This window comes from Bos indicus, chromosome 15 (assembly GCF_029378745.1).
Source record: "Bos indicus isolate NIAB-ARS_2022 breed Sahiwal x Tharparkar chromosome 15, NIAB-ARS_B.indTharparkar_mat_pri_1.0, whole genome shotgun sequence".
NCBI lineage: Eukaryota > Metazoa > Chordata > Mammalia > Artiodactyla > Bovidae > Bos > Bos indicus.
This window is the reverse complement of record NC_091774.1, coordinates 49,372,749-49,389,591: the sequence shown is the minus strand read 5'-3', so window position 1 is coordinate 49,389,591 and position 16,843 is coordinate 49,372,749. Positions and strand designations below refer to the sequence as shown.

The 16,843-nt window shown below is 37.1% G+C and overlaps 1 protein-coding gene and 1 pseudogene across 1 annotated transcript; both read left to right on the top strand.

Moving 5' to 3' along the window:
- Positions 1-1,756: 1,756 nt before the first annotated feature.
- On the top strand, positions 1,757-2,703 carry LOC109568998 (olfactory receptor 51F2-like; annotated as a pseudogene).
- A 2,630-nt stretch (positions 2,704-5,333) lies between these two features.
- Positions 5,334-10,316, top strand: LOC109569000 (olfactory receptor 51F1-like). The gene is made up of 4 exons (XM_019974338.2): positions 5,334-5,413; positions 6,371-6,431; positions 6,600-6,636; positions 9,409-10,316. Exons 1-4 carry the CDS (start codon positions 5,334-5,336, stop codon positions 10,314-10,316), a joined length of 1,086 nt encoding a protein of 361 aa, XP_019829897.2.
- Positions 10,317-16,843: the final 6,527 nt, after the last annotated feature.

The window sequence follows — 16,843 nt, the reverse complement described above, 5'->3', positions numbered from 1 at the left end:
CCTCTGATTTCAGAATTTTTGCATATTAATTTTTCATGATGCCAGAAAACTGAGTGAGAAATTGATTAATTTTACTTAATATACCTTTCCATCAAATAATTATAAAATTAATAGAACATTAATCATTTTATATCATGACAGTAGCCATTCCATAATCAATAAAACATGCACTCGAATCTTTCTGTATGTGGAGCCCTTTAGAATCTCTCATATATTTAAGATACTAAGTAGTGTCCATAACCATGTACCAGTGAAGTCTTTTTATATTGCAACCGCATAGAATAAGAAAACAATCACAGAGATGACTAATTCAATCACCTTAATATATTAACACCAAATGACAAGACCAAAGACGTGGCTATTCTGAACAAAAACTGAGCAGCCTCAGATGTAAGATATGTTAGGGTCTCAGTAGCCTATAAGAACAGGAATAAAATTTGAGACTGGATAGCAATAATAGCTGGGGATTAAAAATAAAAATAGTCACAAGAGGCACCTCAAACTAAGATTTGGAGCCAAAAATGTTTCAATCACTAAGGAAGTAAAATTGTGTAGGCATAACACAGCTATAGGAGTATATTCTCCAAATTAAGTGGTTTGAGAATCATGTTTCCAATATTCATGAGTGACCAATGGAATTCCAGTCAATGACTGGGACTATGAGGAAGTCATCCAATCTTCAAAAGGCAAAGAGAAGAAAATTAAGAATATATACAGCACCACCAGATGGGCTTAGTGAGGATCTTAGCAAGAGTTTGCAGTACATAAGGGGACTAGATCAGAGTTAAGTCAATATGAGAAAGGAAAAAAAAAAAAAAACATTCAGGACATAACTTACCTAACAAAAAAATCTTCTGGTGGAACTGGAAGTTCAAATATGTTATTTACTTTGAGGAAGCCAGGCTCTGTAAGGGTATTGTTCTGAGACTGTAGGCAAGTAAAGGGTGGTGATAATTGCAACAAGACTAGGCTGAAGAGGGAGTATCTAGTACCAGGTATCTGCACACCTTACTCTTAACCCTGAAATTTAATACAGTTGTCTCTGAAAGAAGTAATTGCTAAAGGCAATATTACAGAGTTATCTTTACCAGGTACGTTTCAACACAACTACAATGATAACAGACATAAAAGGAAAAAAATCAAGACCAGAAATGTAACTCTAGATTAGAAACGACCCAATCAAGTCAGGGGTAAGATCCATTGATCAAGAAATAATAAATTAGGACATTTCAACATGTATAAAATTATTTCCTTAAAAAATTGCTTCCTAGAAAGACTATATATTTTTAAATGTATGATAAAGTTCCACAATAATGCACTAGAATTAATACAAATATTCTAGCATATGATGTATTTTTATTAAGTAATACATCTTTCTTTTATAACCTATTATTACTTTGAGGTCTCCGTTAACTTCTTGGTATTTTCAGATTATCTTGATCCAATTCTCCTTTATGTGGGGAGTACAAAGAAAGGGGGAAAAATGCTTAGGGTCAAAGATGACAAAAAGTACTCTTGAGATATTATTAAAAATGCCCTCTTCTCTATTACAAATCAGGAGACAAGAGAAGTTCAGCACAGCAAAGAAAGCCTGAAGACTAGGGAGCATAAAAGTGGAGATAAGGTCCTAAGGAAAATCTCCAATTTGATTTATCTAACTGTAGTTAATAAAAATCATAATGAATTTACTGTATGGTGTTTTCTTTTATCATTATAAGACATTTTATTTCAACACTATAATTCATCCATAGTATAAATGTCACCTTTTCCTAACATTGCTTCCTCTCCTCTGATCTTTTTACTGACGGGAGTTCCAGGACTAGAAGCTGCCCATGCCTGGTTTTCCATCCCTTTCTGCTGTCTCTACATAACTGCCTTATCTGGGAATGGTGTAATTCTATTTGTCATCATCCCTGAGTCAAGTCTCCCACCGACCTGGAATTGTGTATTTCAACACAAGTAACCATGCTGGGCATATTCTGATTCAATGCAAGACAGATCAGTTTCAATGCCTGCGTTGCCCAGACATTCTTCTTTCAACCTTTTACTGTCATGGAGCCTTCAGTGCTCCTGGCAATGGCCTTTGATCACTTCATTGCTATTTGTAACCCTCTGAGATATGCTGCCATTCTGATTGATTCCAGAATTATCAAAGCATGGTTTGCCATCCTAGTCAGAGGCACAGTGATCCTAATGCCTATGGCCCTACTTCTTAAATATCTATCCTTCTGAAAAATCCATGTGCTTCATCATTCTTATTGCTTCCATCCTGATATAATCCAGCTCCCATCTTCTGACAATAAGATCAACAGTGTTTAAGGACTTACTGTCCTCATAGTTACTGCAGGAGTGGACTCCATCTTTATTTTTCTCTCCTATGTTTTGATTATTAAGGCCAAGCTGAGCATTACTTCCCCAGAGGAGAAGCATAAGGCCTTTAAGACATGTATCTACCTCATAGGGGCTGTTGCCATCTTCTACATCCCTCTCATTAGCTTGTGCTTTGTCCATAGATTTGGGGAAAAGGTACCTCGTTATGCACACACTCTTATGGCCAATGTGTATTTGCTTATTCCACCAGTGATGAATCCCATTATCTACAGTGTGAAAACCAAACAGATCATTAGGACAATTAAAAAAGTCCTTTTTCCCAAGAGATTCGAGTTTGACTCTAACAACTCTGCAATAAAAGCTACTCCTTAGCTATGACTCCTAAAACCCAGTTTAGTTAATATCATCTCTTCTATCTGTAACTCGAAAGCAAAAAAAGCAGAAGGTTGGGTGGGGGGGGGGGATGTAGTTTGGTGGAAATTTACATTTTTGAGTGTTTAAATTTTATTTATTTATTTATTTTAATTGAAGTATAGTTTACAATATTATAAAAGTTACAGGTGTGTGATACAGTGATTTACAATTTTTAAAGCTTATACTCCATTTATCGTTGTTATAAAATATTGACTATATTCCCCATGTTGCACAGTATATTCTTGTACCTTATTTCATATATACTAGCTTGTACCTTTTACTCCCCTAACCTTATATTGCCCCTCATCCCTTCCCTTTGCCCACTGGTGAACACTAGTTTGTTCTCTATATGTGTAAGTCTGTTTCTTTTTTTTATCATATTCACTAACTTGTTGTATTTTTAGATTCTACATTTAAGTGATATCATACAGTGTTTGTCCTTTTCTCTCTGACTTATTTCATTTAACATAACCCTTGAAGTCCATCCACATTGTTGCATATGATCTGATATTTTAAGAAATCTATTCTAAAACTTATTAAAACTAATAAATCACATCAATAAAGTTCAATAAAACAAGATCAATATGTTAAAAATCCATTGTATTTCTATACACTAACAAAGAACAATTCAACTTTGAAATTAAGGAGTAATTTCATTTGCAATAGAATCAAAAAGAATAAAAATACTTGGAAATAATTTTAGCCAAGGAGGTGCAAAACTTATATACTGAAACATTGTAGACAAAGGCACTGCTCAAAGAAATTAAAGAAGTGGGAAATAAAAAGATATACAATGGTTATGAATTTAGAGACTTAATATGGCTATATTTCCGAAATTGATTCTTAAGTTATAATGAAATCCTTACTAAAATTCAAGTTTGCTTCTTTACATAAATTGACAAACTGGTCTCAAAATACATATGAAATTTTAAGGCATCCAGAATAACAAAAACCATAAAAAGGCAGCAAAGTTGGAAGAGTCACACTAAACAATTTCACAATGTGCTATACGGTTACAGTAATCAAGGTGGTCTAATACTGGCATAGGATAGACATATAATTTAATGAAATAGAATTGGGAATATAGAAACAAAAGCTCACATTTCTTTTCAATTGCTTTTTGACTCATATATGCATAAAGTTCAATGAGGAACAGTGTTAACAAATGTTTCTGCCACTCAAATGTCCCTCAACTGAAAAATGCTTATATATAACACAATAGATTTATACAATGGAACATTATTTGACCACTAGGAAGAGTGAAGCACTTGCACTTACCACAAGATAGATGAATCTTGAAAATATTACGCTAATTGAAAAAAGCCAGTACCAAAAGACTACCCAGTGTGTGATTCAATTTATATGAAGGGTCTAAAGTAGGCAAACCTACAGAGACACAAAGCATTGGGTTTGACAAAAGGCTCCTTTGTTTTTCCCGTAAGATGGTTCCAGTGGTGCTTAGTTGTCTTTGACCTCATCCACAATTCTGTTAGATTGTACTGTGACAGCTATCATACCAGCATGCATTAAAAAACACTTCTCAAAATTGAGAACTTTTGTGAACACATTTTATTATTGAAGCTGGAAGAAAAAAGGCAACATTTTTGGCACACTATGTTTTATTATTTAAGAAAATGTAAGAATACAACTGAAAAGCAAAAAAAAAAAAATAAAAAATTTGTGCAGCATATGAAGAAGGTACTGTGACTGATCAAACACATCAAAAGTGGTTTGCATGGACTCAGTTCTATCCCCTGCATTACCAGCGCAAAACCTGGGTATGTGATAGATACTTAAAGTGCTTTATGAAATAATTACTGACATTTTAAAAAGAAATGTAAAGTTTTCTTAGAAATGTACAAAATCCATGCACTTGATATTGGAGGCTGATAGATTTCGCAGCTGGGTGCGGGGTTGTGTGGGGATCACGAATGAGCCTGGGCATAGAACAGGTGGTTTGTTTTGGATGTTCTACTCACAAATTTACTTTTAACAAACTTTTACAAGGATACAGAAAGTCAAGGAACTATCATACCACTCCTTGCATAGAAATGAAAAAAACAAGTGTAACAAATCTTTGTACAGACATAGGTTTTCAATCCTTCTGGGTATATACTAAGGCGTACAACTGCTGGATTGCATGGTATGAGTATGTTTGTTTAGTTTTGTAAGAAACCACCAAGGTGTCTTCTAAAGGGGCTGTACCATCCTGCATTCCCATCAGAGTGAGAGTTCCTGTGGCTTCAAATCCTCACAAGGATTTGAGGGTTAAGGAATTTGGCATTTCTAACAGATGTGTAGTGGTATCTTATTACTGTCTTATTTTCATTTCCCTGATGACATATGATGTGGATCATGTTTTCAAAAGCTTGTTAGCTGAGTTACTGTCTTGTAAATTGTACAGGGGTAATATTGGTTTTGAATGAGAACTACAATCATAATCCATTCAGGATTCTCTTTGGAGGAAGGAAAAAAAGTTAGACTGAAATGAATTGCCCTCCACAGTCAGTTGTTTGGGGCAAAAGTGTTAGAAGGACACAGCTGGATGGAGTTCTCTCTTAGGAACTGATGGTTTTTCTGCTAGGTAAATGGCTTTCCCAGGAAGCTCCTGGACTCCTTATAAACTCTTTCTCGGATCTGAGAGTTTTCTCATTCCTGAAAAATGCCTGTGAGTTCTAACAAAAGAGAACTTTGGAGATGGATTAAGGAGGCAGGACTGCTCAGAAATTGTTTCCTAAGCCTTAGGGCAGAGACCTTTTTGCCAGTAGGTTTCTGAGTTTGAGATTTTCTCTCTCTCTAAGAGACTGCTGCTGCCTGGGATGGCTTTCAAAGGGTCAAATGATCTCCCTTTCCACATTCAAGAAGTCTTCTTTGCATGAGGTCAATGTTTCAGTGCACTGAAGTCTTTTCTAAATATATGAGGAACTATGTAATTTTCAGATAGTTTATAAAGCCAAAGTTCAAAAGAAATTGGTGCATTTGGTAGTACATATTCAAGAGATTAGTATATTATATTCATATATATCAATTTAAAAACAGTTGCTGTGTTGTTCAACATAGTTATTAAAATAGTGACTGAAGTCATGAACATGTGTTCATTATTCCACATGTTTCATTAAGTTCTTTTTAAAATAAGAAGTGAAGAGAACAGAGTGAAATCAGAGAGAACACAGTTCAACTCCTGGATTTTCCATGTGGATAAATGTGAGAAAGTAACATGATTTTGCTGAGCCTTGGTTTTGTAATCTTAGCTTCAATGTTTTCATCTGTAAAAAGGAGCTGATAATATACTATGCATTTGTGACTGTGCTGGATGTGAAGCTTTGTGATGGGGCAATCTATTTACAGGGTCTTGGTGGTCTGGTTACAAGGATGCTTAGGTTATAAGGATTCTTTAAGAATTTAATAATTCTTAAAGATTCACCATGGGGAAGAAAGAGACATAAATGTATTTTTCCAAGATGAGTGATTTATCATTTGCTCATTAGTTTTAGTGCAAGAACAACTAAGGGTAGTTTAAGAACCACAGAATTAAGAAAGGGAAAGCCATTCCTGCCCACATTTTTTACTAACAGAGTTCCCCAAATTAGAATAGCCCTACTATGTTTCCCTTTCATTATACCAGTGGAAAAAAAGACATCATAAGAAGCTTAGAGAATAGTGGAAAGAATGATTCAAAGAAAGAGGTAAAATGATATAACTTGTTTGGCCCATAGGAGACAACGAAACATTATCACTATTGTTAAGAAAACTAGCTTTGACACTTGGACAATCCATGAGGTCACTTAATTTATGTACTATAATTAAAGGAGCTATAGCTTGAGAGCCTGCTTCTGCTATGGAACCAAACTTAGGTCCCCCTGTCTTTGAGCAGTACAGCCCACTCACTGGGTGTGGTGAAGAAAGTGCAGCATTTAGTTCAGGGCGCTAAGCAAGGGGTTCTGGACAGCTTGTGTTCAAACAAGCAAACTCCCATATCTGATGGATTTCAGGAAAGCACCTTTAAGGCAAGGTGAGGGAGGGGTGTCACAGGTTCTGGGATCAGCTGGTGCACACTACTCTAGTTGGTTGGTAGTGAGGAAAGAGTTTGGTGTCAGAATTGTTAACATCAATCCTCCAGCTCCAATATATCTGGGGTCAATGTGTTCATCATAATTAAGTAGTTAAGTTCTTCCATATGGTGGGGGTTTAGCATCTGTAAAAAGAAAAGAAAAACAATTCTGGAAATGTGCATTAGGTACTGTTATCTCTCAGGGTTACTTCAGATGCCACCTCTCTGGCTTGATGTCCTAACAATATCCACTGAGTAAAACAAAACTCTCAACTTTTCAGTTGTGAATATTTTTTAAGTTGACATTGGGAATGTAGAGATTAAGTACATGTTCTAAAGTCAAATGTTAAAAAGTGTGCCTTCTCTTTCAAATGAGGTCAATGGATTTTACTTTTTTATGCATTGCCTATTAATTCAAAATTTCCACCCATTTTTAAAAAGTAAGTCCTCAAGGGGATGCCTTTATTGAACATATTTCTCTTTTTTTCCTCAAATGCTCTCTTTAGTACAAGTCCTGTAACTAGTTATTCCCACTCAGTTTGAAGCTATGCCAATGTTCTTTAAGGAGCTGGCATGGAACTCATCAAACTAACTTAAACTGAGATTTTTTTTTCCCCATGTAACACACAAACTATCTTTATGCACTAGGCCTAATTTTAATTCTGTTCATTGCACTTTGGCATTTTGTCAGTCATTTACATATTTCTTGAAAGGGTGCATACATGAATGAGAGAAGGAATATATACATACTTTAAAATCCAGGCATTCTTTCTACAGATAAAAATAGGGTGTCAGAAAACTTAGGGAAAAACCAATATAAAGGAACTTATTTGATCCTAGAGATTTCTTGATCTGGGTTGAGTATATGCTCATAACCTCAAACAGAGAAGGTGGTTCAGAGTCATCAAACACCATCCAAACGGAAATGCATCCAAATTTAATAAGACTTTCTGATGGACCATACATGCACCTCAAAACCCCTCAATTCATTTTCAATGTCCTTTTGTTTTAAAGGAATATTCTTACTAGATGATTCTGCTCCAATTATTATCTGTTAGTTTGCAATGACTTCCTTTGTTCTCACTAAAGTTAACTTAAGCCCTATTTCTTTAAGGAGAATTTCTCTTAAACAATATCAGATTCATAACTACTACTTGAACAAATGCTTTCCGAACTATATACACTATAGTCCATATGTACTGATTGAATTACGTCTTTCTTAATATTTAATTTTTATCAGTGTTGTTGTTCAGTTTCTCAGTCATGTCTCTTTGCAGCCCCATGGACTGCAGCATGCCAGGCTTCTCTGTCCTTCACCATTGCCCAGAGTTTGCTCAAACTCATGTCCATTCAGTTGGTGATGCTGTCTAAGCATCTCATCCTCTGCTATCTCCTTCTCCTCCTGCCCTCAATCTTTCCCAGCATAAGAGTCTTTTCCAATGAGTCCACTCTTCACATCTGGTAACCAAAGTATTTGAGCTTCAACTTCAGCATCAGTCCTTCCAATGAATATTCAGGATTGATTTCCTTAAGGATTGACTGATTTGATCTTGCTGTCCAAGCCCTTATATATTTAAACAAGTAGTTTTTTGTAAAATATTTTAAAATATCTTAACTATACTGCTTTTATTGGGTATGCAAACTCTTAATGGTCCTCTTAAGGAATATTTTCCTTGAAAAGTGAGAAGTAAAGAAACAGGATGGATTGGCTTTGTGTTATCCTATATATGTGTGCAAATGCCCTATCTCCCCATGAACATAGAATCATAGACATGGGAAATATATTACCATTATCTAATCTAACTTATCTAGTCTAACATCCTCTTTTATATGTGTGTACCTGATGCGAAGAGCTGATTCATTGGAAAAGACCCTGATGCTGAGAAAGATTGAGGGCAGGAGGAGAAAGGGACGACAGAGGATGAGGTGATTGGATAGCATCACTGACTCAATGGACATGGGTTTGGGTGGACTCTGGGAGTTGGTGATGGAAAGGGAGGGCCTGGCGTGCTGTGGCTCATGGGGTCGCAAAGAGTCGGACATGACTGAGTGACTGAACTGAACTGAACTGAATGAATATATTTAGGGCTTCCCAGATGACACTATTGGTAAAGATACTGTCTGTCAATGCAGGAGATGCATTTCAATCCCTGGGTCCAATCCCATGCTGAAGGAAATGGCAACCCACTCCAGTATTCTTTCCTGGAGAATCCCATGAACAGAGGAGCCTGGTAGGCTACAGTCCATAAGGTCACAAGAGTCGGGTACAGCTGAAGCAACAGCATGCACACAAGCATGGATATATTTAATATACTGAAGCCTAGAGGTAACAAATGAGAATCTTGCTAAAACCCATGTGCTCTGGATTTAGTCCTCTCTCTCTTCCACTAAGTCATCAATACAACTCTGAATCTAATAAAAGAATAAATAGTAAGGCACTTGCATTTAAAAATAAGACAAGGTTCATTAGTGATTCAAAATTGTAAGATTTGTAGAAGAAAATAAAACATTTCTCTTCCCTGTTTTTGCAGGACATGCTCCTTTTCCTCAGGGAACTCTGCCTCCTGCACTCATCATGCCATCGTTCAATCAGAGCATTTTCCACCCTACAGTCTTCTTTCTTACTGGCATCCCTGGTTTTGAAACCTACCATGCCTGGATTTTCATCCCATTCTGTTGTCTCTATGTCATTGCTATCTCAGGGAATGGCATGATCTTGTTCATAATCATCACTGAGTCAAGCCTTCATGAGCCCATGTACTATTTCCTCTCCATGCTATCCTTCTCAGACCTAGGATTATGCCTTTCCACATTGGTCACCATGGTGGGTATTTTCTGGTTCAACACTCGAGAAATCAGCTTTGATGCCTGTATTGGCCAAATGTTCTTCATCCATGGTTTTACCTTAATGGAGTCCTCGGTACTCCTTGCAATGGCCTTTGATCGCTACATTGCCATCTGTAACCCACTGAGATATGCCACAATCTTAACCAATTCAAGGATCATCAAAGTGGGCTTTGCCATTGTTGTTCGGGTGACAACAGTTGTAGTGCCTTTACTCCTGCTCCTTAAGCGTCTGTCCTTCTGTGGAAGTCATGTTCTGCACCATTCATATTGCTTCCACCCTGATGTGATGAAGCTTTCGTGCACAGACACCAAGATCAACAGTGCATTTGGTCTGGCCATCGTCATCTCTACTGCTGCCTTGGACTCTGTCTTGATCCTCCTCTCCTATGTCCTGATCATCCGCTCCGTGCTCAACATTGCCTCCTCAGAGGAGCAGAAAAAGGCCTTTGGAACTTGTGTATCCCACACAAGTGCTGTTGCCATCTTCTACATCCCCACGATCAGCTTGTCACTGGTGCATAGATTTGGGAAGCACGCCCCTCCCCTTGTGCATACTCTCATTGCCAACATTTATCTGCTCATCCCTCCTGTAATGAATCCCATAATCTACAGTGTGAAGACAAAGCAAATTCGCAAGGCCATGGTCAAAATATTCCTTTCCAAGCTAATTTAGGACATTTTTCGCTGTGTTCTTTCTTTACATTGTCCTGATTACTTTGATCATTCACTAATGTGAGTTACCACTATACATTGAAGTATAGTAACACATGCTTTTATTCTTCTGATGAGCCAGTAAAATACAATTTGAAGAGTTCTAGACTGAATTCTTTAAGAACAGGGAGTATGTCTTATGTTATGTAAGCCTATCACAAATACTGTACCTGACACAGAATAGGATGATAGTTAAAGTATGTCTGCAAAAGGACAAATTAACTCATAAAATGCAGTCCAAATAGTCTCACCACTTCTACTGCATGCAGTTATCAAGACATGTATGATATAATTTTGATCAGTAGCAAAGTCTAGGTTTCAGTGATTCTTAGTTATTGGAAATTCTTACTATTTCCCCAAATAGATTATTCATGGCTGAGAATCATGAATAAGCACAATAAACTAGAAGAAATGTGAATTAAAGTGTACTTTTTTTATTCTTAACAGAGTTCCTCAGAACTTTTGGTAAATTTTTTAACATTTTGAGTATCTAATGTCTAGTGATTCATCTTCTAAATGTGTGTCTAATGGGGGCAAGTGGCAAGAATGCAATGATGTGTTGTCATGTTCAACACATCATTATATATTCAAAGATAATTTAGAAACTACTTAAATGTTTATTTGAGAATATTGGTAAAATATTATATGAACTATCATCCAACAAGTTAAATACTAATATAGATATGAATGATATATTAAGAGAAACGGTAATTGGCATACAGTGTACTTATCACTGTTGTGTGTATATTTCTTGTGAATATACACAAAAATGTCACATACATGTACACAACACATTTGATATGGAAATATATGTTCAAAATGTCAATTAATTACATTTGATTTATATTTTTCCTTTTTTGTAACTTAAAAATGCTCATTAACTAGGTTTTTGTCATTGCTGTTTTTTAACGTCAGACAACAAAATAATATCCGTTTAAACAGCTATCTAAAAATACAACTCGTTTGCTCTTCATCTTCCATAGGCTCTTCGTTCCTGTGTGTCCTCACAATCAGTCTTCATACTCCTGCTGGATACATTTAGAACATGACATCCACTTTCCTTTAGCATCCTTCACTGTTCTCAGTGTGGTCCAGCACCAGGTCATCAAAACCACTTGAAATTCTTTTAGAAGTGCAGATTCCTCAACTCCACCCCAGAACTGCTTAATCAGACACCCATAAGCACAAGAATTTGCATTTTAACAAGCTACCTTATACAATATCACATATATTGGTGTAACACTCTTGTAAGACATTTTTACTTCTGGATAACACCATGAATAACCCTAACTCTGGTCCATCATCTTTGATCATTTTGCTCTCTCTGTCTACATTATCCACATGCTGTTACTGATTTTTGAAATTTTAAAAATATATTTATTTTATTTCTTGCTGGTATCACTTTCTTTCCTTCATCCAGGTGCTATTAAGGAATCTTTTTGTATGTAGGTCTTTAGTTTCTTTAGGTAGATATATTCCTAAGTATTTTATTCTTTCCATTGCAATGGTGAATGGAATTATTTCCTTTATTTCTCTTTATATTTTCTCATTATTAGTGTATAGGAATGCAAGGGATTTCTGTGTGTTGATTTTATATCCTGAAACTTTACTATATTCATTGATTAGCTCTAGTAATTTTCTGGTGGAGTCTTTAGGGTTTTCTATGTAGAGGATCATGTCATCTGCAAACAGTGAGAGTTTTACTTCTTCTTTTTTAATTTGGATTCCTTTTATTTCTTTTTCTGCTCTGATTGCTGTGGCCAAAACTTCCAAAACTATGTTGAATAGTAATGGTGAAAGTGGGCACCCTTGTCTTGTTCCTGACTTTAGAGGAAATGCTTTCAATTTTTCACCATTAAGGATAATGTTTGCTGTGGGTTTGTCATATATAGCTTTTATTATGTTGAGGTATGTTCCTTCTATTCCGGCTTTCTGGAGAGTTTTTATCCCTTTTCAAGTCCTGTGGCCACTGCTGAGTTTTCCAAATTTGCTGGCATATTGAGTGCAACACTTTCACAGCATCATCTTTCAGGATTAGAAACAGCTCCACTGGAATTCCATCACCTCCACTAGCTTTGTTGGTAGTGATGCTTTCTAAGGCCCACTTGACTTCACAGTCCAGGATGTTTGGCTCTAGGTGAGTGATCACACCATCGTGATTATCTTGGTCATGAAGATCTTTTTTGTACAGTTCTTCTGTGTATTCTGGCCACCTCTTCTTAATATCTTCTGCTTCTGTTAGGTCCATACCATTTCTGTCCTTTATCAAGCCCATCTTTGCATGAAATGTTCCCTTGGTATCTCTAATTTTCTTGAAGAGATCTCTAGTCTTTCCCATTCTGTTGTTTTCCTCTATTTCGTTGCATTGGTCGCTGAGGAAGGCTTTCTTATCTCTTCTTGCTATTCTTTGGAACTCTGCATTCAGATGCTTATATCTTTCCTTTTCTCCTTTGCTTTTCACTTCTCTTCTTTTCACAGCTATTTGTAAGGCCACCTCAGACAGCCATTTTGCTTTTTTGCATTTCTTTTCCATGGGGATGGTCCTGATCCCTGTCTCCTATACTCTCTTGTTCTTTATATTCTTTTCCTCTTCTTTCCCTTTCATTACATTCTTTTCCCTTCTCCTAGGCCCTTTTTCCATCCATCCTTCCTTCCTCCCTTTCTTCTTCTTTTCTTCCTTCCTTCCTTCTTTCCAGGTATGCTAGTGGGTATATATTTGTATATCATTGTAGTAATATTTGAATTGAGAAGAATGAAATTTGATTTGAATGTTCATTCTTGGGTCCATTTTCACTTTTTTCTTGAGGACGCAGATGTGGAAATTTCTGCACTTCTTGTTTTCCCAAAAATCCTGTCAGACTTTATCAAGCTGAATAACATAAATCTTGTTTGCAATTCCTCTGCATTTTCTCTACACTCATATCATAAGTATCAGATTTTTTTTTGTTTCTCATTAAATTGTTCCCATTATCATGCATGCTCCATAAACCTAGTTCAGTAGCTGCTAGAAAGATAATATTTATTATTTTTCATTAACTTGATAGAGCTTTATTTCAATGACAGGATGGGTGAAAATCGAATTTTGTGGCCCAAAGTATACCTCTTATAAATATTTACAGAAACAGAGTGAAGCTCCATATAAAGTCAACTTGATAAAATTTTTGCTTTCTAAGTCTTAGTTTTCATGTCTATGAATTTAACTTTTTAAATTCATAGATAAAATTTAATTCATAGGTTTAAACTGTAAGATACATTACACAAGATCAGACTAAAATATTTATGCATAAATGAGACTGGGAATATATTTCTAGAGGGAATGGATGGATGAAGGAAATGAAGCTAAGAGATAAGAACAGGGAGAGTAGAGTTTCTGAGTCTAGTCACACTGGATCAGCCAATCACAGATGAAGGGCACTGAGCAACAAGAGTTCATCTTACATTCCCCCAAACCAATGAACTTGTATTATGCCCTGGACTAATCTACTCTCAGAAGCAGGGAGGGCAGGAGGCTGGGTGGGGCTCACAAGGAAGACCAGGGCCCCTGCTGCTTACACCTGCTTTTGACACAACCTGCAGCTACACAAACACACATCATGGTGTATCTGACTCTTGAGAAGAAGGCTACTGTCATTGACTTGTGGAGCAAGATGAGGGTGGCTGAAGTTGGTCCGGATACTGTAGGCAGGCAGGTATTCAGTTTACAAGGCAGGCTGAAAGAGAATGAATGTCAGTTGGGTGTGTGGGGACAGAGCCATTGCCTGAGATTCTGGCAGGCACTGACTCCCTCTGACCTTGTGCTGTTTTCACCCCCTAGGCTGCTGGTTGTCTACCCCTCCACTCAGAGGTTCTTTGACTATTTTGGGGACTTGTCCTTTGCTGATTTATGGGCAATGTTTTACCTTCTTTGTTTCCAGGCATCATTTCCTCTTATTCATTCTTGTTTTTCTCTGATCTCTGTAGTATCTTCTTTATATTTAAACATTTTGACTGTTTAAGTGTTTGAGTATTAAGACTTTCTTCTTTTATGTCACTTAAAAATTTTGTCTCACGATTTTCCCTTATCTCTTCCTTTCTAAGCTAGGAAGACAAAATGATGTATTGCTTCTTGAAACAGTTAAAAAAAATAAAAAATGATAGCAAGTTCGAAATTAAGACAGAAAGAGAGAAACATTTCTAAGTATAAATTCAGGCTGATATGGGTGGCTTCACATCAGTAGTAACATCTACACTTCAGCCATCTTTCTGCTTATATTCCAGGGGCACAGCTTGAGATGAGACTGAAATACTAAGTCGAAATTGGGTGCCTCTGCTAACATTGTCCTTGATTTTTATCTCTGCCACACAGCTCCTGGGCAATATACTGGTGAGTACACTGGCTTGAAACTTTGGCAAGGAATTCACCCCAGAATTTCAGGCTGCCTGTCAGAAGGTGGCGGCTGGTATGGTTAACGCTCTCACCTACAAATACCATTGAGATCCTGTCCTATTTTTTTTTTTTTTTCAAAATGAATGTTTATTTCTAATTGATTGATGATTGGTTTACAATATTGGTTTGATTACTATCATACATTAATATGAATTAACCATAGATGTATGTATTTCCCCTCCCAGCTGAATCTCCCTCTCACCTCTGGCCCATTCCCACCCCTCTAGGTTATTACAGAGTTCCCATTCGAATTCCTTGAGTTGATGACCATTGTGATAGCTTATGTTGAATGGTGTCAGATTTTTGGCTTCCAGAGCAGACAGTTTCGATCCGGGGCCAGAGACAAAATTTGATCACTCAGAGCTTTTGCGTGGCAGTTTTATTACAGTGAAAAGGGGACAGAGAAAGCTTCTGACATAGACATCAGAAGGGGAACAGGAGACTGTCCCACTAGCTAGTCTCATCAAGACCTTATATAATTTTTCAGTTGGTTAGTAACAATGGAAAGGTCTTATCAAACCCTCTCCCTAAATCCTAAAATAACAGGATTAGTCAGAAGTTCTTAAGAAGGAGAACCATGTCCTCAAGCAACATCCATTGTTTTTATATAATCATTAGTGGACTTCCCTGATGGCTCAGAAGGTAAAGCCTCTGTCTACAATGTGAGAGACTGGGGTTTGATCCCTGGGTTGGGAAGATTCCCTGGAGAAGGAAATGGCAACCCACTCCAGTACTCTTACCTTGAAAATCCCGTGGATGGAGGAGCTTGGTGCAGGCTACTGTCCACGGAGTTGCAAAGAATCTGGAACGACTGAGCGACTTCATTTTCACTTTCACTTTCTTTCAATCATTAGTGCAAAGTTTAAAGAAAAACATATTCTTTTTTTTTTTTTTATTTTTAAACTTTACATAATTGTATTAGTTTTGCCAAATATCAAAATGAATCCATCACAGGAAAAACATATTCTTGAGCAAGATGAATTGTTTTGTTGTTTAATCATTCAGTTCAGTTCAGTTCAGTCACTCAGTCATGTCTGACTCTTTGCAACCCCATGAATCGCAGCACGCCAGGCCTCCCTGTCCATCACCAACTCCCGGAGTTCACTCAAACTCACGTCCATCGAGTTGGTGATGCCATCCAGCCATCTCATCCTCTGTCGTCCCCTTTTCCTCCTGCCCCCAATCCCTCCCAGCATCAGGGTCTTTTCCAGTGAGTCAACTCTTCACATGAGGTGGCCAAAGTTCTGGAGTTTCAGTTTTAGCATCATTCCTTCCAAAGAACACCCAGGGCTGCTCTCCTTCAGAATGGACTGGTTGGATCTCCCTGCAGTCCAAGGAACTCTCAAGAGTCTTCTCCAATACCACAGTTCAAAAGCATCAATTCTTCGGCTCTCAGCTTTCTTCACAGTCCAACTCTCACATCCATACATGACCACGGGAAAAAACATAGCCTTGACTAGACGGACCTTTGTTGGCAAAGTAATGTCCCTGCTTTTCAATGTGCTGTCTAGGTTGGTCATAGCTTTCCTTCCAAGGAGTAAGCATCATTTAATCATTAGCTCTGGGCTTAAAGAAAGTTAATCTTCAGACTGTTGTCAAAACAACTCAAAGTTCAAGAAAAATTTCTTATGTGACTAAGACAATGTAATGTAGAAAAAAACAGTTTGTCCTTTTCTCCTCCTCGAGAGCTCTAGACCCCTTGATGGCCCTGGACTCCTTATCAATCTACCTAAGAGTTAACTCTCTCAACTGGAAGATCCTATTTCCCTACATTCTTCTATTGTTTAACAATTCAAAAAATTTAAAGTCATTTTTGAGTTACAATATTCTTTCTGTTGTTTTTATGTTGTTTTTTAGGCCACAAGACATGTCAGATCTTAGCTCCCTGAACAGAAATAGAACTCTCACCCCCTGCATTAGACCAAGCCTTAAACACTAGACTGTCATGGAAGTCCCAGTATTTCCCCAGATTTTATCTTCTGAACTTGGCTAAATAATGTCCACCCTCAATGATATGACTTCTTCCTAATAAAGAACTTTCAGCTCAATTTCCTGATTCATTT